Source organism: Aristolochia californica, unplaced genomic scaffold (assembly GCF_029961685.1).
Source record: "Aristolochia californica isolate CCGP_79_NKW_82.1479 unplaced genomic scaffold, dmAriCali1.0.hap1 SCAF_7, whole genome shotgun sequence".
Taxonomy (NCBI): Eukaryota; Viridiplantae; Streptophyta; class Magnoliopsida; order Piperales; family Aristolochiaceae; genus Aristolochia; species Aristolochia californica.
In genome coordinates this window covers 6,680,033-6,706,121 of record NW_027182268.1, presented here as the reverse complement: position 1 = coordinate 6,706,121, position 26,089 = coordinate 6,680,033, and the positions used below count along the sequence as shown (strand labels likewise).

The 26,089-nt window shown below is 40.1% G+C and overlaps 3 protein-coding genes and 1 pseudogene across 3 annotated transcripts; 3 read left to right on the top strand and 1 right to left on the bottom strand.

Annotated features, from left to right (window-relative positions):
- Positions 1-1,680: 1,680 nt before the first annotated feature.
- On the top strand, positions 1,681-4,510 carry LOC137936593 (L-ascorbate oxidase). The gene is made up of 5 exons (XM_068781371.1): positions 1,681-2,036; positions 2,131-2,223; positions 2,929-3,141; positions 3,247-3,435; positions 3,549-4,510. Exons 1-5 carry the CDS (start codon positions 1,746-1,748, stop codon positions 4,494-4,496), a joined length of 1,734 nt encoding a protein of 577 aa, XP_068637472.1. The 5' UTR covers positions 1,681-1,745; the 3' UTR covers positions 4,497-4,510.
- A 3,916-nt stretch (positions 4,511-8,426) lies between these two features.
- Positions 8,427-9,581, bottom strand: LOC137937737 (FCS-Like Zinc finger 7-like). The gene is made up of 2 exons (XM_068782880.1): positions 9,120-9,581; positions 8,427-8,693 (listed from the first exon to the last, which is right to left on the bottom strand). The coding sequence occupies exons 1-2, from the start codon at positions 9,455-9,457 to the stop codon at positions 8,537-8,539; spliced, it is 495 nt and encodes a 164-aa protein (XP_068638981.1). The 5' UTR covers positions 9,458-9,581; the 3' UTR covers positions 8,427-8,536.
- An 8,863-nt stretch (positions 9,582-18,444) lies between these two features.
- On the top strand, positions 18,445-20,338 carry LOC137936511 (uncharacterized). Its single transcript, XM_068781233.1, has one exon. It carries the CDS (start codon positions 18,528-18,530, stop codon positions 19,761-19,763), a length of 1,236 nt encoding a protein of 411 aa, XP_068637334.1. The 5' UTR covers positions 18,445-18,527; the 3' UTR covers positions 19,764-20,338.
- Positions 20,339-23,902: 3,564 nt separating this feature from the next.
- On the top strand, positions 23,903-25,591 carry LOC137937720 (protein SOSEKI 2-like; annotated as a pseudogene).
- The last annotated feature ends 498 nt before the right edge of the window (positions 25,592-26,089 follow it).

Below are 26,089 nucleotides of genomic sequence, written 5' to 3'. Positions count from 1 at the left end.
AATATTTAGTAGCTATATTTATGTCTATGGGTAGTTGGCCTTCTTGAAAAAGAGTTGTTGTTTTGTGTAATCTTATCACTAAGTTTAGTTTATTCACAATAACGTCACTAGGTTACAACCCTTATCTGCAAAACCCCGTCTTGTCATGATTACATAGTTATCTTTTATTATTTAAAAAAATATTTTTCACTCGAACAAGGGTATTTGAAATATCAAAATTTTATTTATTTCAATGAATTGTCATAGGTTTGTTCATTTATATAGTTTTATTATTTTATATATTTATTTCTTATATTGTTATATGTTTTTTTCTTAAATTTTGATCTTTTTTATAAAGTTATGTTAAATATAGAATGACCCATGGGGGACCATTTGAAAAAGTAGGGGGAGGAATGGGATTAAAGAGTAGGAGAATGTAGGAAGAAGGGAACATGGTTGATTTCTAAGCTTTAGGGCAGGCTCACTCATGCTTGTGAATAAAATTGGATTCCAAATTCCAAAGGAGAAGCAATGATCATTGGATGAATTTCCCAATCCATCTTGACCATTTCTTGAGCTGATCAAAGACTACGAAAGGTCAAGACCAAACCCATAGTCACAAGTCATCTCCCTTCCCTCTCCATTCTAAGTCTTGACATTTCTTAGTTGCTCAAGACACTCCAGCGGCCAGGATTTAACTTGTAAGCATTAACCTGAAAGAGACATGCCCTCAAGTCTACCACGAAGCTTCTAAGGAAACATCATGCAAGCATAAAAAAAATATCACCCCTCTTCTAGATTAATCAATCGATATATCTAGATCAGATTTTAAATTGTTTATCTCCATGATTTGTAACGTAAGCATGTTCGGGAATGAAAATTTAATCACCAAATTTAGAACCCCGATCGACATCAAGATCGGAGTAACCTCATCTTGATTAACAAATCAAAGCTCTCTACGGCCAAAAGCATGAAGGTTTAGTCAAAATCTAGATCAATCGATGGATTATAATTCGCATGATTGGAGTCTCCTACTTTCACTTTTGCAGAGATGTTATCGAGTAAAAAGATGTACAGGACCATGAATCCTTTCTTTGGAGATTTCATAAAATATTGTTGTAAACTATAAAAAAACTCTTAGACTATTGTCGTAATCGAGTACTATGAATATTATTTTTTTGTTAATCTTCGATTCCACCGTATGAACTCGTCAAGAATTAGTCGAAGCAGATCAGACGAATCTTCTCTCATGCAAACGTAACGAAAGAGATGGCAGGGACGCGGTTTATCGTCTTTTCTCTGCTGTGTTTTACAACATAAAAATAGCTTTTGATCTATCCGTGTTCCCCACTTTAGTTCTCTTTCTGTAAGTTTTTTCATACTGTTCATAATCGTGTCTGAAAAATCATCTTCCCCATTTTCTATTTCTGTCAATTCCGACCTGGTTAGTCGTGTCCAACGCGGTGAGACTTTCCCTTGTTGTAAAAATTCTGTGTTATTCTGACCGATTTTAGAGAAAAGTTGACTTGAAGCCGCCCATTCTGACCAGTTCAAGAAACAAGAAATTGCACTGGAACTTCCTCTCCCGTCAGCAGATATAAATTCTTGTCCAGTCCATGAATTGCTGCAGGCTTGCACCAGCAGCAACTGAAAAAACGGAGAAGGATTAGTTAGGTTTCCTTCGCCATCTTCCGAGACTGATCAGTCGGGATTATTCTGGTCAGAAGGGCTTTCACGGATTGTAACAGAAGAGCTCCATAACAAATATGGGTTCTGTATTCAACTTCCCGTCATGGGTCCGGCCGCTTTTCCTCTCTGTGGTCTGTTTGACCGCTTTGGCTGCAACTCCAATGGCGGAAGCTAGAGTAAGAAGGTACAAATGGGAGGTGGATTATCAGATGAAGTCCCCGGACTGTTACAAGAAGGTCACCATTGCCATCAACGGAAGGACACCGGGGCCGACCATCTTGGCGCAGCAAGGCGATACCGTCGTCGTTGAGTTGAAGAACAGGCTGCTTACAGAGAACGTTGCGATTCACTGGCATGGAATTCGACAGGTAAAACGAGAATTCAATTGTTTTTTTCTCGATCGACATGGTTTTTTTCTGTTATTAACATGGTCATAATACTGCTTTTGTCGTTAAATAACAGAAAGGAACGCCTTGGGCCGATGGAACCGAAGGTGTGTCGCAGTGTCCGATTTTACCCGGCGATACTCACGTCTACAAGTTTGTCGTCGACAGGGTGAGAATTAATTCCTTTTCTTCTTTACTTAGGTTTCCCTTGACCGAACACATTACGCTCAAATTCGTTCAAACTTGGTTTCAAAACTGAAACGATCTCTTATAATCCTTTCCAAAATGGATTCTGGTTATCCAGAACACTCCACAACAAAGATTTCGCTTTCTGAGAACTCATTTCTTCACTGGTTACGATTTTTAACTGGTCTGTGTTTCTGGAAAATTGAATTGAGTAACTCGTGCTCCTCCAAACAAAAACGATGAACCAGCTCATTCCCAGTTTTCTACAGCCAATTTTGTTCCTTCCGTTTCTTTGTCCTTTCTAACTTTAATGGCAATTGCCAGGAAACCCGTCGACAACTTTCATGGGTATCTTCCATTCCAAGTTGTTGACACAGTCCATTTGAATATATTTGTTGACCGACTACTGATCCAGTGGACACTGCAGTTTTCCGCACTTAATTCTGAAGCAAGTCATATTTTTCTTCTTAATCCAGTTTGATTTTTCTGGTCAAAGCAAGAATCAAATTAGGAAATTAAAGCAACTCTTTAATCCTCACTGTTCTTATCTGGAAGATCAAATCGTACAGCATAAAGGCAGGAATGAAAGCATTTAAAAAAAATAAAATCTGAAACTTCGACTCAGTTTTCAGTGATGACATGCTATTCCGCCATATTTTATTGATGTGAATCATTTCCATGGTTACAGCCGGGAACTTATCTCTACCATGCTCATTACGGAATGCAAAGAGAAGCCGGTCTCTACGGTTCGATCCGAGTCTCCGTTCCAGACGGAGTCGTTGAACCCTTCACGTACGACGAAGATCGAAGCCTCATTCTCGCCGATTGGTGGCACAAGAGCACTTACGAGCAAGCGACTGGATTATCTTCCATCCCCTTTGGTTGGGTTAACGAGCCGGAGGTAATTATCCAGATCAGATCATCATCGTCTCACTGGTTCAAGTAACGGGTTTGATGAAGGCTTTCGTCAATCTAATGTCTGCTTCTCCAATTTTCGATTTTTCAGTCTCTTTTAATTCAAGGAAGAGGAAGATTCAACTGTTCTTCACTGGGTCCGTCGGATAGTACTACTGGAGTCTGTAATGCGACAAACCCAGAATGCTCTCCTTACGTGCTGACCGTCGTCCCTGGCAAAACTTACCGCCTGAGAGTCGCTAGTCTCACCTCCCTCTCCGCACTCAATTTCCAGATTGAGGTACTCCAATTAACCACTTTTAAACCCTTTCTCTCTCTGCAGCAGTTTCATCGCCATAAATTATCTCCTCTCCATGAATGCTAATGGAGGCACCGAATCGATTAATTTCGCAGGGGCATAACATGACCGTGGTCGAAGCCGATGGGCATTACGTCGAACCGTTTGTGATCCAGAGCTTAAACATTTACTCCGGCGAGACATACTCGGTGCTGGTGAAAGCAGACCAAGATCCCTCCAGGAACTACTGGATAGCCACTAACGTTGTAAGTCGACCACCCAAGACAGCTGCAGGCCTAGCCGTCTTCAACTACTATCCGAACCATCCTCGCCGATCACCTCCCACGCCAACCCCAGCCGCACCCGCTTGGAACGATACCAAGACCAGGTTAGCACAGAGCCAGGCCATCCGCGCCCGACAAGGCTACATCCACCGGCCTCCGCCCACCTCCAACAAGACCATCATCTTCCTCAACACCCAGAACCTGATCGACGGATACAACCGCTGGTCCGTCAACAACGTCTCCTTCACCCTTCCCCACACTCCATACCTCATCGCTCTCAAGGAGAATCTCACCGACGCCTTCAACCAAACGCCGCCGCCGGAGACGTACGACTACGTGAACTACGACATCTACGAGGTAGCGCCGAACAAGAACGCCACTTACAGCGATGGGATCTACCGACTGGAGCTCAACTCGACGGTGGACATCGTGTTGCAGAACGCGAACACGATGAACAAGAACAACAGCGAGACGCACCCATGGCATCTCCATGGGCATGACTTCTGGGTGCTGGGGTACGGGGAAGGGAAGTTCGATCCGATTAACGATCCGAAGAAGTTCAACTTGGTGGATCCAATTATGAAGAATACGGCTCCAGTGCATCCGTATGGATGGACCGCATTGAGGTTCACGGCCGATAATCCTGGAGTGTGGGCCTTTCACTGCCACATAGAGGCCCATTTCTTTTTGGGCATGGGAGTGGTTTTTGCTGAAGGAATAGATAGTGTGGGAATGCTGCCCGAGTCCATCAAGGGATGTGGTGCGGTCAGCAAGCACTAAACCCTAAACTTGTAATCTAAGCCAAAAAAAAAAATCCAATTTTTTTCAGTTATTATTTAAAAATATTTTTAAAATCATGGTTCCATTTTTTCTTTTTAAAATTAAATTTTCTTTTATATAAAAATATTTTTTTCTTTGTAATAATTATTTTAATAAAAATAAAATATTATTAATATTATTAATATTATTAATATTCAATAGTCAACCTCAAAGTCTTTTGTGGGTGACAATAATGGATTTATTGACATAAGGTATCAAAAAATGTCAAAACCCTAACCCTAAGTGGTAGAAGCATTAATTTCTCTTGATTTTTAATTATTTTTTTACCAATTGTTTTAAGGTTTTGGACCTGACCCACCACCTAATAGAAATCATGTTTTTTAATCAAGAATTAAAACTAAATAAAATTTATTTTTATTTCATTAAAATTTTATTTAATCAAATGAAATACACAATCTGATAATTTTTCGATTACGTAAGGGTATTATTATAATTTTTTTAATAAAAAAAAGGGTCCAACAAATGGGTCCCACGATAGGGGGCCACCCTCCCTACAACTTTACACTTTACACATAATACGGTCGTTTGGAGCAGACATGGGTGTCCCATCAATCAACTCGATGCTTCCAACTCCAATTAGTTTGGGGGTGAGCCCCCCTTTCAAGGATCACTTGCTATAGGGCTCGTTCCTTTTTTTTTTTTTTTTCTACCTTTTTGGGGCTTTTTCTCTACTTTGGCTTCCAATGGCATAATAGTCTGGTGAGGTACCTTAAACTTAGGGTTTAGACAAAAATTCATTAATTGAGGAAAGCAATAGGGTTGTATGGTTGTGACCAGTTTTTTGTCACATGTAAAATTGTCCATGTGGTTCCCTCTTAAATTTATTTTGGTATATAAATTACGCCCAATCGAAATTGATCGGAGAATTTTATTGTTTCTTATTCCAGAGTCGTAACCTAATTTTAATTTTTTGTAATTCTAATTGATACTGACTTTTTTCTAGTGTCGATTATAGAAATGTACACACACACACCTCATACCTTATAAGATTTGTACCCAAGACCTTGTAATTTGCATCTACGGAAGAAAAAATTATTATTTTTGTTTCTAATATTTTAAAATATAAAATTAAATAAAATAGACTATTCTAAGTTCTACCTAATTCTATTAATTATATGAAAAAACGGTTGCATCTAAGTTATATGGACTTATCATCTAGCAATTGGGAAACAAAAATAATTAAAAAGAAAGAGGGGACTCTTTGCCTTGTTCAAGCTCTTAGATGTTGACCACACAATGCACTAAACAAACTGCTTAGGTGTAAAGTGACAAGTGGTTGCGACTTATGAAAATCTATGCGAGAATTCTTTCTTCAGCATTTACTACTAATAATACCACCTACTCCATCCCTTTATAAGGTATCGGGTGGGTATATTGTTTTGGTTTCGTTCTATCTCAAAATGACTAGTCAAGTTAAAAAGTACTTTTTTTTCAAGTAATACTATTTTTAACATTCTCGCTCACGTGTAGACTTTCTTTATAGCTCCCACAAAATAATGTTACCATAGAAAAATATTGAAGCAAACCTTATAATATCTAAGTGGCCAAGTATTTGAGGGTGTGGGGAGATGCCAAACCCTTCATTATTAATTTGAATTTTAGTAATATTAGAGACCCATTAAAAAATGTTCTAGTGTGAGCTAGTAGCCATGACAAGGGCTACAAGTTGCACTAAGAAATTAGAAGTATACAAAAAGGGTTATGCTCTTATTTGTTCCCCATTTTTAAGAGCAAGAAACAACAAGTTGGCATTAGGAAATTAGGGTTATGTTGCCATTAGCATTTTGTTCTTAGCCAATTTTAGAGAAAGTAGGGAGTCATGGCCAGCTCATTGGCTGATTTTTTTTTTTTTTTTTGTGTAAATATTTTTCAATCGATATCGAATTTTCTTAAATATTTGAAAAAATATTCTTAAATAGTTTATTTTTTCCTACTTATTTGAAAGGGAAGGAGAGATTGTCCCACTAACACAAGTGGAAGTAAAAAGTGAGAATTGAATAAGATTCTCATTGTAAAGTACAACTCTCCTTTTAGAAAATGCATCAAAGCTGTCTTTAAACCCCTTTTTAATTATTCCTTGGCCTCCCATCACCAAGCAGGCAAGGGGGGGGGGGGGAAGACACACTCAAAAGCCACAAACTCTACCACTTGAAAGCAATTGAAAACCAAACCCCATTTTCCAATTTTTTTTTTTTTTTTTACCAAACTCCCCAATTATACAAACATGAACATCATAGGGATGTGACAATTGGTATGTCACATCATTTTCATAACATAAGGTCATATTAAAATGTGCCCAATGGTGGACGAATAGATTTATATTTCATATCTTAATTTTTTATTTTTAATAATTTAAAATTCGAGATAATATCAGATTTTTAAGGGAAAAAATAAATTTTTTTTTTTTGTTTTCTTGGCTTGTAAGAAAAGCAAAATAGGGAAGGAATTTGGTTATTCGATGCCATTGAACATGTTGCCAATTGGCAGATCAATAATGCATGGACTCAGGAATAAAATAATACCCTCAAATCTTGATGCTTTGCTGTTGGAGATTTGGGAGCATTTTTAATACAATAACGGCAATAATTCATATGGGTTATTTAACGTTATTATATCAATAACGCTTAAGGTGCATACTTTTGAATTAAATTAAATATATTTTAATTAATATATATATATATATATACCTAATTTAACTAGCTGGATTTATTGTCACATCATGCTACAATAATACATGCTTATTTTGTTTCAAATATATCAATAATGAGAGCAAGTCCATGGGACCCACTCTCGAGGACAAAACTGTCCAAATCTGTGGACCACACGCTGGTGGTGGAATGGTGGAGTCCAACCGGCGACGACCCATCGGTCTCAGAGTGGTTATTGGAAGTTCTCCAAGAAAACGATCAAATCCTACGTTATGGCCCACCTCCAACAGATGGCCAGGATCGACTTAGACTTCTGGGAGGGGAGAAGACTCTTTAGGTCGTGGGGGGAGGGGGGGGGGTCTTAATGGGAAGGTGTGCCAGTGCCAAATGGGTGGGTCCGGGTTCCAGATGGTGGGTCTTTCAAGGCAGCAATTCATGGGACCCACATGACACCGAAACCACAAACCTTCTAAATGAATCTCTTTCTCCTTTCCGATACTGGGGCCTCACATGATTATGGAAGCCACTGCCCCCAAAAAAATAAAAAATAAAATTCCACCCTGCTTAAGCAAGTGACAGCTCATTTAATTTATGGCTTGGTGCCTCCCAAAGCAGAATCTCTATTCAAAATTCAATCGAAAAACCAGAAGATCGATTCTGGCTTCCTGAAGCAGCAAGGGAGTGATTTCAGGAGTTTATAACATTTTCATGAAGACAAACTTGGGGAATTTTACAGGGCCAGAAATGGATAAACATGGAGTTATTCTGTTTGGATTTTCCATTCTCTACTGTCTTTGTGAAAATCGGACTCATCGTGGGTGCTCTAGAAAACAAGATTCATTAGAAATTTTTAGTAAATTAATGGCGAGTCTTTTCTTTGCTGGATTTACCATCTTCCACAGTCATAGGAAAGCCTCCCATCCCAAGGGATTTTCAAAACCACATGAGCACAAGAATCATTAGAAAAAAAAGATGGGAATCTCTTCAAACCAGTCTCATTCTCAGCTTACTGAATTTGTTTTTTTCTTCTCTTTCTCTCTCTGCTGATAATAAAATTTCAGATGAAGAGATACTGAGAAAGTAAGGCAAGTGGATCTGCGATTTTTTTCCACCCAAGTAGGACAAAGTACTGTAAGAGTTGGTTGTGTACATTTCCGATGATTCCCAAGAGGACTGCAGGAGGCTAATTCAAGTATGAAACTCTTAAAAGCGAGGAGATTCATTCAATTCAAGGCTTTGTTTCAGGCTCTAACGATACAGAGATACTGCCATCTGGTTTCTGTATTTTTAATAGCTTCTTTAAGGCAAGCTTGAGAGTTTTGATGAGGTCTATCAGGCTGCTGCTACGGTCTCCCCTTTGTTTGAAGCTTCAGACCCTGTGGATTGAGACGCCTCTTTCTTCACAGAACTCAATGAACACTTCTCTTTTCTTTCGTCTTGATTCATCTGCTGCTGCCTGCACTCTAGACTACAAAAAGCAGTGTCACCCCTGTGCACAGGAAAAATGGAGATATGAGAATGGGAACCAGGATGGAAAATTGAGGAAATATCTCTACATTTTGCAGAAATATCGGTTACTGAAAGTGAAGAAAAGATGCTGATTGAAACGGAGACAACAGATGAAGAAGAAGAAGAAGGAAATCTCTTCTCTTTTGCGAGATGAAACCTTCCCGAACTGTAATAAATAAGCCGTTTCTTCGACATGCAGAGGAGATTCCAGAACATTTAGGAATGAAAAATAAGGAAAAACCACACACAATCAGATCAATTTTTTTACGCATCGAGAAAAGAAGAAAGAAGAACTGCTTTGCAGATGAATCATCGCATGTTAGAACTTGATGATCACCCCACCAAAAGAGAGAGAAAATCGATACAGTCCAAGACTGCAAAGAGGATCCAAGAAGCAAACGACTACCTGTACATATAGATGTCCTTGCCGGGTCCCAGCCTGCGCTTGCAGAGACCACAAGCCCTCAAAAAAGGCGCAGGCTCCAAAATCTCCCCAGAATTCCTCCGGTGGTTTCTCGGCGAAATAGACAACAGAAACCTCGGGTCGAATCCTCCATCCGACGGCGCACCGCCGGGGCATCTCCGCCCACCGAACTCCGGCCCGACCGCCGCCGTTTTCTGGACGTCCCTCGAGTTCCCATGATCCGAGGAGTACGCACCCTCCACCGGACCGAGATCGACGGTGAATTCCGTCAAGCTGGTCGTTCTCCTCATCGGAGGCCTGGGGCGCTTGCCGAGCAACATCTTTACACTTATCTGAGGAAGAAGAAAGAGAAGAAGAAGAAGAAGACCCAGAAAGGACTTCGTCTCTGGGCCGCTTCTGTGGAAGCAGAGAGCCGACAAGAGATTGGCAGTGAGGGAGAGAGAGCAGAGGGGAGGAGGGAAGCAAAGATGGCGTCCGGTGCAGATAAATATAGAAGAGGGAGGGTCGAGAGAGACGAAGATGAGCGGCCAGCCAGAAATTACAGAGATTGATCTCGACCGTCGGTTTTGTGTCCTCGTACATATGGATACACGTCAGCGTTTCCTTTTTCTTTAGTACATTCATGATTTTTACTTTTTTCACTTTCTTTCCCCTGAGAGATGAAGAAATTACCGACTCCTCGATTTAATGACCTTTTCACAAATTACAAAAACAGGCCACCTCCCTCATCTTCAGTTTTTTATTTTTTAATTTTTTTAATAATTAGGAAAAAGGGCTTATTTTTTAATAAATACTGAATAGTAGCAAAAAAACTAAAGTAGTTAAACTTTAGAAAAGTTATCACGGAATAAAAAATTGAAAAAGGGTCATTATCTTTAAAAGTCATGATGATGTCGGCATCCAAGATTATTTATTTATTTATTTAATATTATTAAAATTTATTTTATTTAGGATAAATATTTTTAAAATAAAAAAATATTTAATTTCTCTTTTCTTTTTTTATTTGATAATTTAATTACTAATTTACGACATGATATGGACGTCGTACAACAGTGAAAAGCCCCCACTCCCCTCGTTCGGTTTTTTGACATGCAGTCTGATCCTCTTTCTTCCCAACTCTCCGGGCGCCAGATGGTGAAAGCCGCAACAAAAGCCGGTCCAGCTGGACCCCACCACCTTTCCACCGGCTACAGCCCGTCCCCTCCACCGGACACCCAAACGTCGAGCATACCACCTTTCGGTCAGACTCCAGAGTCTTCTCCGAAGAGGAAAAAACCAGAAAAGCCCCGTCCGCTTCGTGAGCTGTTTTTGTTGGATTGCTAAGTGGGCCAATTCGGCGGGCCCGGTTTATGTCGACGTTTTTTTTTTTTTTTACGGCCGGGAGAGGTATTTCCAATAAAAATTTGATCTTTTTATGTAGGAGGGGAGGGGACCCACAAGGCATGCCCAATGAGCTGTAGGGATGGATCCCATAGCTTAACAACTGCCCACTGCATGGATGGGCCCGGGGATTTGTTTTGACAGTGGCGATGGTCACTAGGGAGGACAGTGGTCCCCCGGGGGGGAGGTGGTTCGTTGTGGTCCATTCCAATTATGGAGTTGTGGACTTGTGTTGGCGTGCCCCTTTGTGCCACTCACTTATTACTCCTAGTCATGCATAAAATAAGGGACAGGCGTAGACAAAAGTTGACCCTCCTCCGGTTTGCTCAGGTCCTTTTTTTTTTTTTTTAATTTAAATAATTCATTTTATTTATAATTATTCGTTATTTATTCGTGTCATCACGAGACAAAAAAGAGACCGTTATTTTAAATATACCATTTTTAATGATATAACTATTTCAAATTTACGATGGTAGACATTGTAATTTTTGTTTTTTTTTTATTGCCGGTGCGAATCGGCTTCGGCGGTTTCGACAGGAGTGGCGGCAATTATTTGCGCCAGACGGCCCACACTGTAGTCTGGCCGAGAGTGAGATGAGACGAGACTGACGGGCAGCCCCACCATTGGCCTCTCATCATTAACGGCCTGGGCCCACTTCCCTTCCTATGGTCCGCCATCACCTTCACACTTAAATTTTTGTTTATTTTTCTAGTAAAAATTTTTAAATCATAAATTTCTTAGAAATTTATTTCTGGGTAATAATTTTTATTTTTTAATATCTATTTTTTAAAAAATAATTATTTAATTTTTTTATTAATAATTTCATTATCTCCCTCTTTTATTTTTATATTTAATTAATTATTGGGTAACCTAATATTAAATGTAAGAATTTTATTATAAAAAAAATAAAATTGATTGAAGAATGGTGTGTCCATGTCTCATCTAAGATATCTTCTCTATTTGGGTATAGAGATTAAATCAAAGAGAAGTGATGGAAGGCAAGGTGGCCATTGGACTAAGTGATCAGCCACTACTGGTGTCATTGTTTGCCTTTAATGTATGCAAGAACCTCAGCAGGCCCCCACCTTAAATCAATCATGGTGAGGTCTGCCCTCACAGCAGGAGAAATGTGTTTTTCCCGTTTCCAATATTTGCAATATTGTTGGAATGCCTTTGCCATTTTTCCTTCGAGTGGCTTTCCCTACTGGCTTCTGCAATCAATTTGGATATTTTCTCAAGAACAGAACAAGCAAGCCTGTATAGGATTTCAAAAAGAAAAAAAAAGTAGGACACAGACCCTTCAGTTTAGGACCTCTGGCATGATTTGGTATCATAATATGATGGCTTGTGTTTTTATTTTCTGTAAATTTTTGCAGAGATTTGCTGCTTTTGTAGAGGAAACATTTCAAACATTTTTGTGATTTTCATTCTGATTTTTTAGAAGATTGAAGGCATCATTCAAGAATATAACTTTTTTTAATGAAGATGAGAAGCCACTTACTCTTTTTTTTTTTTTTTGTTGCAGTAGATTCCTGCAGTGGACCCAGTATGATACAATTTCCCTGGGAATAAAATAGTGGCCACCAAATTGAATGGCTGAAGTGAAACCCACCTTCGAACAGATTCAAAGAGAGAGCAACAAGAAAATGACAGATAAATTGCAGCAGAGTTATCAATTGTAAAAACCATGGAAATGCCTAAAAGTGGTAAAGATACAAAGAGGGAAAACATGTAAGAAACTCTAAAACAAAAACAACTTGAGAAATAAAAAGAGCAATTGCTTGAAAGAAAGAAAGGAGGAAAAGAAGAATAGAGAAGAGGGTTCAACTCATTGAGGGAAACTGATGAAAGGGGGTAACAATTGAGTGAGGTTCCTTTCTGAGGGGCACACTGATGAGAATCTTTCAGTTCATGTTTGCCCTTTGGGAAGGGGAATTTATGATGTCTCCCACCATGGACAAAGAAAGGTGTGGCACACTGAGTGCACAAATATATCTAAATATGGGTCTCAAGTGCTAGAATGAATTCACTGCACTTGAGGGGGTGAGAGATCCTCTCTTCCAACTGTGGCCGGTCGCTTCACAAGGTCATGAAGGTCGAATGTGCCTCGATCATCATGGATAGGCTTGAAAATATCATTCTTTGGCAGAAATATGATTTAGCACATTATGAAAAACAGAATGAAGAGTAGATCACAAAATGGCTAGTACTATAGCAGTTGCTGCTAAAACCAGAACTCGGCTGTTCCCAGAAAAGCAGAAAAATACCTGAGCTTCTGCTGAGCCAAAAAGTCTGGATATCAGTCCTTCACTTCGTACTGGAACCAAGGCACAAAGCCCCCTGTATGCCAGTGCAAGATAAAAAAAAAACAAGAAAGTCTCAAGGTTGTTCACAAATAAGCCTGCCAACAATTTTTGGAAATAATTTCCTCAAGGTGTAAACCTATTGTAAGAAAGATCTGTGTTGATGAGAAAATATGGAAGACTTTTACATGACTATCATAGTAAGAAGTCTCACAGAGTCAGAATTAATAAGGTGGAGTCTTACAGGAGTCTCACAGAAGAGTCTCACTTTAAAAAGGTGTTTTAGTTATGTTAGTGTTCTATTTATCTTGAGTTATTTAATTATGCTAGGACATATCTTTAAGTGCTAGACTTTGGGTGTAATTGGTACACAAGTAGTTTAATTTTAATTGGAATCTACTACTTTCTTCTACTTTTCTCAAGGTGTAAACCTATTGTAAGAAAGATCTGAAATGGTCATGAAAGCAATAATAGTAGGGCAATAATGATGAAACAATCATAGTGACAATCCACCAGCATTAAATCTCACCAGCAGAAAACAGTCAACTTGTTCATTATGGGTGAAGGCTTTTAGTATGCGTGTTTGTGTGTGCAAGTCTTCAAACAAACGAACATTTCAAGAAAAGAGAAGGAAAAGAGATGATCCTCCTCAGATGGATTAGCAGCAGAAATTAGAACAGTGGTTTGTTTCTGTTACTACTTTTCTTGTTGGGAAATTAAACTAATGGTTGATATTTTGTAAAAGTTGGATTATCTCCTTGAGACAAATAAAATTTCATAATGGTGACAATAAGACAGTTTTTGTCTTCAACTGATTAATCAATCACTTAAATACTTAAAACAAATGCACAAATGATATAATACTCTAATAGACAATATATTCACATAAAGAAGGGCAGGGAAAAAAAACTCAATTGTGATATTTTACTCTTTGCAAACTTCTATACTCAAAGTAGGCCAAACTAGGGTAGTTCAGCCCCTTCCTCTAATGTGGAGCATAGTGCCTTTTCCTTATGAAACAAGCGATCCTCATCAGAGGGTCAATGGTTTCTGAAATTATTTAAGAGGAAGATAGAAGATTCTATAAGCATTGACTACATAAAGATTTCAAAGCCACAAAAATAAACAAGTAATTAGTACAAGTGAAAGACAAAGTGCTCAACTCTAATCAAAGAAAACAGGGGACCATTTTAGTTAAAGTCATGCTTTTAAAAAAGCTGCAACAAGTATATTTATTTGACTGACAGTAACAAGTGGGTATAGTTTGATTCTACCAAATCATTCATGCATTTTGGTTGTTTACAAGGCCAAATTTGATCCTAAAGTGCAGCACCAGGTACAATTAAACAGACATCTCACCAGCAAACTTACTAAAGAGTCCAGTAGACTAGAAACAAAAAAAATATGCAGTAGAAAAGAAATTACAAGCATTTTTTCAAATACAAAGAAATTGAAAAATTCAGATTAAAAAACAAAAAAGAAACATAGGAGAATAAAACGATGGGTTAATTACCTATATACCAAAACAAAAAGAAAGACAGGAGAATAATACAATGGGTTAATTACCTGATACCCTTAATCATGGCAAAAATGCATGTATACCACTCATATTCAATTAAATGCCTATGTACCTGTATAATATGATCAAAATTACCATCAAAACCTTTTGACTGACTTCTACAAAGTTTTTGATATGCAAAAATAAAATACAGCCCTAAAAAGATTTAAAATTATAAGATAAAATCCAAAAAGAAACCACCAATTTATAAATCTTATTAACCTCATACTTAGTGATTAGCGCCAAATCATTCTACGTATTGTTTCTTTTCACTTCTTTCTTTGTCATAAAGTTCCTCTAGTACCAATTTATATGTGGACACCCAAAGCTTATGTAGAGGTACCTACAACTGGATTTGTCATCTTGGAAGGGATTTCAAAAGTTGGGAACTCATCGGTTTATAAGATTTTTAATACCCAAGTTACCCCATGTGACACTTTTTTCCACTCCTTTCATTTATACTCCATGCATGACTACTATAATATACAATCCCTCGACCTCGTTAAAACAGATCGATCTTAAGAAAGATCATTGACCACTCCCCAATAGCTCATATGAATCTGGTGAGTATGGGTAGTCAATCGACGGTCAGTAGGTTAACTATTTTTAGTTATGGAGACACAAGGCCAAAACTTGTGTATTAGGCATGTGACCCATTAAACTACTAGCAATGAGGGAGAAAACATAGACATATGTTCCAATAAAAGGGTTTGCTCAGTTCTATCATCAGTAATCAGAAACGTTGTGAGCAAGCCAAGTGCTTTTACCAAACTTCTTGAAAACAGTCCCCCAGATCACATAGCTGTCTTACAATGCAGGAATAAGTGTTTTTCTGTTTCTTCCTCTCGCCCACACAACTCACATAAGGAGTTTATCACTAGTCGGCCCCTCTTAATTAGTTCGTCACAGGTTATATCTTACCTAAACCTGTTTGTTCAAGACAGGTTAGTATCTTTTCCAAAGCTGCTATCCCAAGAAAGTGGAGGGCTCTTGTTGGCCCAATATATTTCCAAGATAAGGCTGCCTTTAGTTCTCCCACTGATGCTTGAGTTGGGCTTAGGAAACAATAGAATGAAGAAGAGGAGAAGAATGCTGAAGGATTGGGGCTCCATGTTATCATGTCTTCTCCTCGTCCACTTATGTAAATACTGTCAATTTGCTGCTATAAGGAAACGAGTTCTTCAGTTTCTGCGTCATTAAGTGGTCTCCTGAAATTGAGATTCCAAGCTGGGGCAAAAAGATTTTTTTTTTATAGTAGTGAGAAGGTGGATTCCATTAAGAAAGCTCCCAGAGGAGGAAAGGTACACAAGCAACAAATATAAGGAAACAACAAAGTAGGATCCTACAAGATGATGCAAAGGCCAAGCCAGATTGGGAGTGAAGTTCCTACACAAGGTGCTGATGAATGACCCTTTCCCTAGCTGAGGTGTCAGCTAGGCTCTTGAGTCAGCTACAGAAATGTGTTGGTTCATCAACACCTGAATAATCTTGAAAACTCCATTGATAGTGAGTGTGGCACACCCAAATATCTGTCCATAAGCTTCTTAAAGATCCATCTCGTACACGATGTCTGAGACCCCGCCTGAAAATGGCTTTTTAGTCTATATTTAATCTTCCAAATGTGGGAAGATCTGTACAGGACAGTAACTTGTGGCAATCAACAGCAAATTTATTAAGATCATAATGCTTAATAAACCAAAACAAACTTCTAAGATTTTTTTTTTCAGTTGTAATTTTCTTTTCTACTAAAAAACATCTGAACTTTTTAACGGTAACTTCTTCCACAAGAGAACTGATTTTCTGTAACTAACAGAAGAACATCTTACATTCCCATCCTCAGTCAAATTGGGAACTCAAAGTAAAACAAAGTAACAAAACTGAAACAAAAAGTTATAGGTAGATAATGCCAAGTAAGGAAGCACTTTGAAGACCAAATAGTAAGCCCCAGAAGTTGATAGCTGGACACTAAGGATCAGGTTACGCAATCTCGTAAAATTACTGCATAAGGAAATCTTGCTTTGGATGACTTCCTTATGATTGTGCTAGTGGAATCAACAAAAACAAATTTACTGAACTAAAGCTATTGGTTCAGCTTATATTTGGTGCAGTTCTGACTACATCAGCTCCCCAACTCACAAAAAGAATCAAGTTGCCATGAAAGAACTATAATTATGAAAGTGAATTGTTGTTCTCTTCCTTATCAATGGTTATGCAAAGAGCAAAGTCAAACACAAAAAAAATTGTGTTAATAATGAGGTACCAAATTTAAGGCAAGATTACATAAAACAGATTTAAACTTTTGAGTGACTTCTTAAAACCCTTCAAATACCAGAAAGTTTTTTACGTTCGCTGTCATATAACATAGAGTGCTGTGTTCTGCTGATGATCAAAAGAACTAAAGAAAGAACCCCTTTGGATATGCCAAACAAGTAAACCTACTCTTCTGGTTCATCCGCTCTTCAATCTCTCTTTCATTTTGCCACAAAAGATCTTGGTCAGTGACTTGATTGCCTGTTGTTCTGATTGTCATTTGTACTTTTGAATTTCTTCTTTATGCGTCGCTGGTTTGATTGAACTATATCATAAGGAGAACATAACCCAAACTTTGAACTGATAGAAGAAAAAGAGTCCTGCAAGATATAGATTTTCTGCATTCTGATTCTCTAAAGCACAGGAAATTAAATGCTGCAATCGTTCTTTTCAATCAGTAAAACACCATCTATGATGGAAATACGTCCTTTCTCCCTTACCTTCCCTCCCTGTATAGCATAAGAAATACAACACAATGTGAAAAGTGAATGCAGCACCTAAAGGAATCACAGTTAAAATATATCTAGGTGCTGAACATTTCTGACTCTTCGCATAACCTGTTAAAATTTGTCAAGCTTATATCATTATAATCATGATTGCAGGGGCCGGAAGGAAACAATATGGGAAAGATTTTCCATTTTTTGTTTTTTGGCAAGAAAAAATGTCTTATCCAAAATTAATGTTACAATATTACTCTGATCAGTACAACACCTGATAGAGATTGTCTATTTCACATAAATCGATCTTAAGAATTTTTAGAAATAGATGATCATACCTGACATATGACTGAATCGATTAAATAGTCGGTACATGAAATCTTCGTGACAAAATCCCATTCTTCTACACAGTTATGGGAATGTTCAATAAAATACAAAATAACCATTGCTCAGCCAGTGCTCCCCAATAGGGCAGTAAAAGCTCACTTCCATGCTCACACTCTTAACAGCTTTGGGGTTAATCTCCTCTTTGTCTCATGAAGTTCAACTTGAGCTTTTAAAAAAATTCTTCATCAATTATAAAAAACAGATAGAAAAATCTCAAAATCCAAATCCTTTATGACTCTTTTAATATTATCTGTCAAAGCATGAATTTACTCAGCATTAGAATGGTCACAATCACCTGCAGCAAATAGATGAACCCTGTCATGCTTTACCCACATAGAGCTACACCCACATTGTTTCCTGATCCCATTCTTCTCCATCTTCCTTTTCACTTCTTTGCATCTTCCCATGTACCGAAGTCCACCCACATACATATTATGCAGCAAGAGATATGATGTTGAGCTTCCAGCCTCACCACCAGCTGGAAATTGATCAAACATCAGGTGTGCTTCTTTGACCCTTCCATTCTGATCATTACTATAATCACCAAGAGCATCATCTCCTTGTTCACCATCCTGGTCTGACTGTACTTATGAACATCAACTTTGTGGGTCCCATCTCAAACAGGACCCACCCGTGTACTGAGGTAGATATTTACTCCAGAGAGTTTTCTCGGCTGTTAAAATAGGAGTAAATCTAGTAGTGTTTTGTGAGGGGACCACTACTAAGCAGAATACAATCGGGAATTACTCTTTTGAAATGACAATATTGCCCATTGATGCTGACTCTCTATGGAGCTGTCACTGGTTCGGGCAAAGGGGTAGTTAAAAAAGTAATTTGAGATGGTTCAGGAACGGGTCATGCTGTCTTAGTCTATTAATTTTCTTTTCTTTTCAGTTTCTTGCAGTTTTCCTTTTATTCCGGGTATCCCTTCTCTTGGAAAGTCCAACACTCGTGATTTCCGACGCAAGGCCGAGGAGAATTCGGCTCCGGTGAGAGAGTCAGTCCCGGTAGGCCATGGTGAAGGAATCGACCGCCGGCATGGAGATCCAGCTGGTGGCTCATCAACCTTCCTCACCCTCTCCTTCGACCTCCACCTCCTCCTCCTCCAACCCTAACCACGCCCCCCCCACCCCTTCCTGGTGGGAATCTATCTCTAAAGCCCGCGCCCATATCCAGTCTTTGTCTGCTCTCTTCCCTTCCGACATCTCTCTCTCCTCCCTCGCTGACTCCGACCGACCTGCCATTTCCCTCCTCCAGTCTCCGGCCGCCTTCGCCGCTGTCTCCGGCGCTCTTTCCTCACCCTACTCCGGAGCCGGTGATGACCCCCTCTGCCACTGGCTGTATGATACCTTCCAGTCCTCCGACCCGGACCTCCGCCTTGTTGTTCTCTCTTTCCTTCCGCTTCTCGCTGGACTTTACCTTTCCCGTGTCGTGCAATTGGGCTCCACCCCGTCGCTTGCCGGCTTCGAGGCCGTGCTGCTCGCGCTCTTCGCTAGTGAGGCCAAGTTGAGAAATGGTAAACCCGTTTTAATTTCGGTTCCTGATCTTTCGCAGCCGTCGCTCTACCATACTCCCAGGGTCCCGCCGGCGTCGCTATCGCAGCCGACTGTCGCGGTTCTGTCGGATCCGCTCGAACACCAACTCGCCGTGAAGTCAACCAAACGCGCTTGTATCGTCGCCGTCGCGCTCGACTGCTACCATAAGAAGATTTCCTACATGCCCGGTTGGTCGAAACTCGATTTGTGTGAATTTGCCTCAGCGTGGGCAGGGCAGAATTGTTCTTGCAGGAGTGAATTCGACCGGGACAAGGAATCTTTATCGTGTTTTGAGAACCCATCGGGGGCCTTTGTGGATGATACCGAGTATCTTGAAGACGAGATGGAGAAATTGGGAATTGGGGATAAAGGTGTACAGAATGGGGAGTCAATGGAGAATGGTAAGCCTCTGAGGGGGGCTAGAATCCCGCTTCCTTGGGAGCTTTTGCAACCCTTGTTGAGAATTCTGGGGCATTGCCTTTTGGCGCCAATGAACGATCAGGATGTGAGGAATGCTGCAGGGGAGGCTGTGAGGAGTTTATATGCCCGAGCCATGCACGATGTGATGCCGCAAGCTATACTAGCCACAAGGAGTTTAATACAGTTGGATAAGAGAGCTCGAGCAGTTGCCAGGGAGACAGTCGTTCGTGTGACTTCAAATCCGAGTACACCAAGCAAACCCAGGAAGCCAGAGATTCTGTTGGCTTCAAAGTGACTGATCAAATTGGTGAACTTTCGGTGTATACAACTGGAAAAGGAATTTGAAGTATGTCTGCTCTTTCTTTCATTACTATTCTTTCCAATGTGTTTTTTAGAGTTTAAGATATAATCTGTTGTTACGTTTAGCTTTTCTTTAGTCTAGGTGTACAATCTATGGTATAGAATACCAGTGGTAGGTGAATTCGATCGTCTCACGGAAGTGGTGGTGAATCTTGAGTCTTGGTAATCTGATGTTTAGCATTAGTTTTCAATGTGTTGTCAGATATGGTTTTATTCCATTTCTCTTGAATTTCTATTTCTTGTTTGTTGCCATTAAAGACTCTGTCTTTCAATTTCATTGAATAGAGCTTTATGTCCTGTAAGTGTTTTAGTTGGTTTTTAACTTGTCCTTCCTTTGTGGATTTATATCATCTTCTTCACGGGTCTAGTTCCCTGAAAAGAATCGATGAAACCAATTGATCCTCAAGCATTGAAGACGAATGTACTTGTTGCTAATGTTAGCAGTCGTGGTGCTACGAAACTTGCAGGCTCGATCTGTATAATCAAGTTATTAACAAGTTCCTTTTTATCTGCTTGTTTTGCTCTTCCTCTATCTCAAAAAGAAAACCTCAATAATGATGAATGTCATACTTTTTTTTTTTTTTGAATTTTTGAATTTTTGAGTCTTTAGATAGCATTCTGTTATTTGGAATGGTCAGAGAATATGGACTGATAACTAATTAGTGGAAATAAGGAATTAATGAATATGATATTTTTGTTTTGATCATCTAAAATGCTGTATTTCTGTTGTGTGCAGTGTAAAAGTAAACCAGCTTTGCTTTACAGAATAAATGATCGTTTGTTTACATAGTGTTCTAAGGTCACATCTTTGTTAGTTCTCTGGTATTTCCCCCATCATCTTTTCTTTTTATGGGAAATGGGATTGGAAATTATGGAGGTTTCCCTAGGGATTATAGGAATAGAGATTGGTCCTGCTTTTCTGGGTCATTGGCTTTGAAGAGGAGAATATAGGGTATATATTCATTTTTCAGAATCAAAAGAATGCAGGTGGATGCTCAAAGTATTGAAGTTCATGGAAACTAATTTTCCTTTTAGTCAGGAACCTCTGTTTTGCAGATTATTAGAAATTCCTGTTCTGCATAATGATTCAGTTCATGGTTGACAGGAATTTCAGTTTTCATTATAACGACTTATTTTTGCTGAAAGATTTATATTGCCATACAAGAACTGTAAAAAAAATGGGGAAGTTATAACAAGGAAAACAGCTGACAGGATCCTTTGAAGGTGTTGGTTTAATAACAGAAACATTCGCTTATAAACCTGTGATTCTGTTCTCCATAATCTGATGATGTAATCATATTTGAGAACAGATGTTGTGCATACGGACGATTAATACCTTCTTTGCAATCTTTAACATAAGCAGCCCATGGAAACCAAATTTTGAAATACCCACTGCAAAATAAATTCCCTATTGACATCCTTACTTCGAGAATCTATTTGTGGGACACCTGTTGGTATTGGCTAAGGCAGCTAGAGGCTTCAATTCTCCCTGGACAGGACATGGTACCCATCTTTTTGAGGGTAAAACTTGAAGAACAAAACTATCACAGTTAAAGACTTTAGGTATTGTGTGATTGCTCCTTGGATCCTTAGAGACTTTCACTGTTGGCATTGGTGATTGTGTCTCATAGTCCTCTTCAAATTTATAATCGAAAGTTCAGATGAAACTTAAGTTCGCTTGGTTTAAAATATAAGCATCTGCTGCAGAGCGCTGTGCATGAACTTCTGTAGTGAAGCAGGCTGTTTTTGTTTTTTGTTTCCATGGAAGAAAAGAGTTTATAAATGAAAGCGGAAAGCCTATGGGCAGATGAAAGCATGGCTTCGTGATGGTAACTCGTTGATGCTAGTGGCATTGGAGATGATGATCCAATTACTGCGCCCATGAGAAAATTTTATCCAGAGCACTCAGTGACCCCCCCACGTAAGGCTTTAGGAGGCGAGTGATCATAGGCAATCCACCATCCAACTGGAATTCTTACAGCGTTCATTCTGCTTTCCATGATAAACATGAAATCTTCTTCCACAATGAAAGTGTTCCTGAGATCGATTACCAATTCCTTTTACTATCATGTCTATGATCGAAGTCAGTTCAAGGATTTTTTACATCTTGATCGAGCATGTGATCTTACCGTCAAAACCTCTTATGGCTTTTTTCTAGACCTTAACCGTTCGTTATTTGGAACTCACCCCTCAATAGTCCCAGCAAAGGACATCAAGAACACTAACGGATACCAGGACATCATTATTGGGTATTGCATCGAACAGCGACGGTTTAATCCACCCTTCCGAATAGCTGAAAGGTTGATTTGAGGTCAAGATATTAGACTTCTGAGTGAGACTTTAGCTTGGCCACAGGTTTCTGAGCCAAATTTACAGAATACCGGTGTGAATCGACTTTGATGGAGTTTCACTATGTCCAGTATCAAGTTGGGAATGGGGAATCTGCTGTGGAGAAGATTGCTTGGACCCAATTTTCTTTACTGTGAGTCTTATGTGAATGCAATGCTAGAGTTTCATCGTCGTCGTGAAATCGGCGTTATCTCATTGGCGCCTTGGGTAGTGGGCCTGAATCTGATCCTGACTTTCTTTGGGTTAATGGCAGCCTCCATTCTGTTCATCTCTGTATGAAGTCTTAACTAGTTAAATAGTTACCGTTTCTGCTCTTTTCCATCAAAGACGACTCTCTGGACGTGGAGTTAAATGGTTTCGGAAGCTCTGATCCCTTCAGCCATGGAGTTGCTTTTAGACGTAGCCCTATTTCCCCGTCTCGCCCTCGTGTTGCCGGATAATCTTCAGTTATTCCCTGGGTTGATCTTTTCATTCTCAATACAGAAAATGTCCATGTTCATTTACAGAAAATCTCAATCGCCGTACGAAGGGACGGGTTTACATCGTCCATCCGTGTGTTCATAAAAGTGGCATTCTCGGAAGTCTGAACCAGTTTCACGGAGCAAAAGGGTAATCTTCGTTTTGCATCACTGCAAATCTGCAAGATGAATTGCTGTGGCAGATTGAGGGACGATGATGGAGACCTTCGTTGACTTTCGTTGTGGTATTTCGTCAAACATGGATGATGATCTAAAAAGTCGACTGCAACCATGTCCAGATTCTCCAGAAACTGGATGAAGCAGTAAATGCAAATGGCCAACAATAACGAAATTATCATTTATTTATACCAAATTCTCGAATTACTCATTGGAGGAAAATGGGATAGTTACCTACGATTTGACATTTTTTTGTACGTATTCCTGTACATAGTTACTGCGTCTTCTGCGATATTGTAGATTTTGGCTCACATCGGAGCCGAAAGCTACGATCATATTTCGACTTTCGAGCACCGGAAATCCTTTTTGGAGGCATCTGCTGCTGCCGGTGCTTTCTGCCTCTAAGATCCCCTCAGCTACCCGGATAAGACCATAGAGAAGTTCATGATCCAGTTCACCCGGTTTGATTTGACGAGGAGTTGTGAATCACTGAATTCTCTCACAAACAGTCATCTAAAATGAGGAGGAAAATTTACAGTAACAAGGTTAACATCTATCTGCCAAGACGTTCTTTCTTTGTGATTAAAGGCATGGCATAGGGAAAAAAACATTGTTGAGCTTTTCTCCCTGTGAGACAGTGACAATGTGAATTTTCTATTCCTGAAACTATTCGATGATAACCAGACGGCTTCAGTGAGATGATCCAACGTTTCGCGAGGTACTGCCCAGTTCCTATAGTAGAGGACTCGAGAGGGTCCGATTAAAAAAACTTTTAATGTCTGACCTGCAGTTCCTCCCAAAGACGTCAGTCTCGAATATCAATCTGTGCTTGCTTCTCTCCCGCCTTTTGTCCCTACAGCAACAAACAAACTAACCCATCAAAATTTAAATAGTTCTTCTCCGTTTTGACGTTTTCGGGAGAAATCACCAATCACCGTTGATCTCCATTATTCCCCGTGAACTCCGCGTTTCCCCCGAGACCTCCCAAAAGACCTGCTTCGTATAAAGGTCTCTTTGTGCAGAAAGTTTCTGTTACTCTGGTAGATAAGAACTAGGGAGGAGAAGCTGAAAGTTTCGTTTGGAAGGAATAGGAGGTTGGGAGATGGATTTTCGAGCCAGAAGGAGTCGAGAGGCGAGTCCGGATAGAGCTGGAGTCTACATGCAGCCGAAAACGAGGATGTTGAGAAAAGTGCGGGTTGTGTATTCTCTGCAGAAATGGGCTGCTTGAACACCCACATTTCATGAAGTTTTCTCACTTGGCCAACCAACAGCTACGTTTGAAAGGTAAGGCGATATGTAACGGATCATTCTACGAAAAGATGCATGTCAGTCGTTTTCTACTTTTCTCAGTGAAAACTTTACTGATCTTTTGTTAATTTCTTGCTTGATTATTCGTTAAGATGTGATCGATAGGCTTGATATTCTGAGGGGCAGAGGCATGGTGTCTCTCTTCTCCTGGTCCTGCAAAAGGTACTTCCTTCCAGATGTAATCGTCATCTATAATTTGGTTTTCTTCTTTAGCAAAGAATCCTTGTGCACAAGAAATCCACTTTCTATACCTCCGATCATTCGCTTCAGTGTTCCTGAATTGCGTTACGGCTTTCTGTAATAGGAGCTACAAGAACGGGTATGTGTGGAACGACTTGTCCGAGAACGATGTGATGTATCCAGCAGAAGGAGCTGAGTACGTTCTGAAAGGCTCCGAGATTATCGATGGCTGCACAGGTCAGAACAAGAAATTTCCTGACTTCTGCTTATATTCGGTCCGTCATACTTTCTTTCCAGTACTGCATGCCACTCTTCGAATTTTTCATTGCAGACAGGCATCCTCAGGTGAGCCCCAGGCACCAAAACCCAGAACCCAGTTTTCCCCCAAAGCGTAAACCCCTCCCTCCCGTCCAAACCGGAGAGATCGAGGAGGAGAAGAAACACGGCAACAGAAGCTCCAACACCTCCCGTTGCTCGCGCGGCATTTCGACTGACGAGACGAATGAAAACGAAAACACCAAGGCCCAAAACAACACGTCAGAGATCCGCCTCGACGATGATTCCTCTCCGTCGTCGTCCTCGATGGTTTCCGATAAAAACCAGACCCACAACGCCTCAACTACCCAACGACTCGAGTACGATTCGGGCTCGGAATCGGCCATGACCCGGAACAGCTCGGTGTTTTTGCAGCTCATCGCCTGCGGGTCCATTTCCGCTCGGAAAAACGGGAGCTCGTCGGTGACGAGGGCGATCAACTCCGTGGCGTCAAGGAAAAGCAGCAGCATGGGTAAAGGGGTATTGTGCAAGACGGCAAGATCGATCGGGGATGAAGAGATCGTTTACATTTCCGAGAATCCGAGATTTAGAAACCAGCAGTCGGAGGACAAGGAGTGTTTCAGCGGGAGCATCGTGGAGTCGATGACGGAAAACCGAGTCGGCGCGGAGCCCTCGCTGATGAAATCGTCCTCCTACAACGAAGAAAGGTAACATCGACTCAGCCACTCATCTAGTTGTGATGCCGTTATTTACGTGTCAATTACTTACTGGTTTTTACGTGGGACAGGAGCGAGAAATCGGGGTTGGGAGAGGAGGTGACGGAGAAGAGCAATGATGGCAGCGGCGGGGCGGCGGCGCGACGGGAAAGTGTATTCCGAGGAAGAAGACGTCAACGAAAAATCAGTCCAAGAAGTGAGCTAATTGACGGATGAGTCCCTGTGTCTATGCGGTGACTAGTAGTGATTGGACGGTAGAGTTCGTAATTATTGTGAATGTTTTAGTTTGACTTTTGGTTATAACGACGTCTCGTAATGATGAAAAGGTTGCTTTTTTTCTGCACTCATGATTTCATTGGGTTGCGAGTATTGGGGTCAAAGACTCGGGACAGAAGAATCTTGGTGATGTCTATCCTACGCCGGGTGCATGTTGTAAAGTCCGAACGAAAACGCGGAGGCATTGAAAGCCACGCGGCGGTGTTGCTTCCGATCCGTGATGGCCGCCGCGATGCACTTCCTTTCCTTGGTCTGAGCTGAGGATCTCTCTTAATTAAACTTTTTTTATTTAATGTGTCGGTGGTGGTAATTAATAAGTTTAAGAGGAGCCAAATTAATTTTTACTCTTAGAAATACTAAAATTAAATATCATAATTATATTTAAATTAAACTTTAATTAATGATTAAAAAGCGGCCTAAAATGGCACCGAAAGTCGAAGGTGGGCCCATCCAATCAAAAAGCACGTGACGCGCTGTCTCCCACCCATGTGAATTCTCATCACCGACGTTCACTCTGCCCT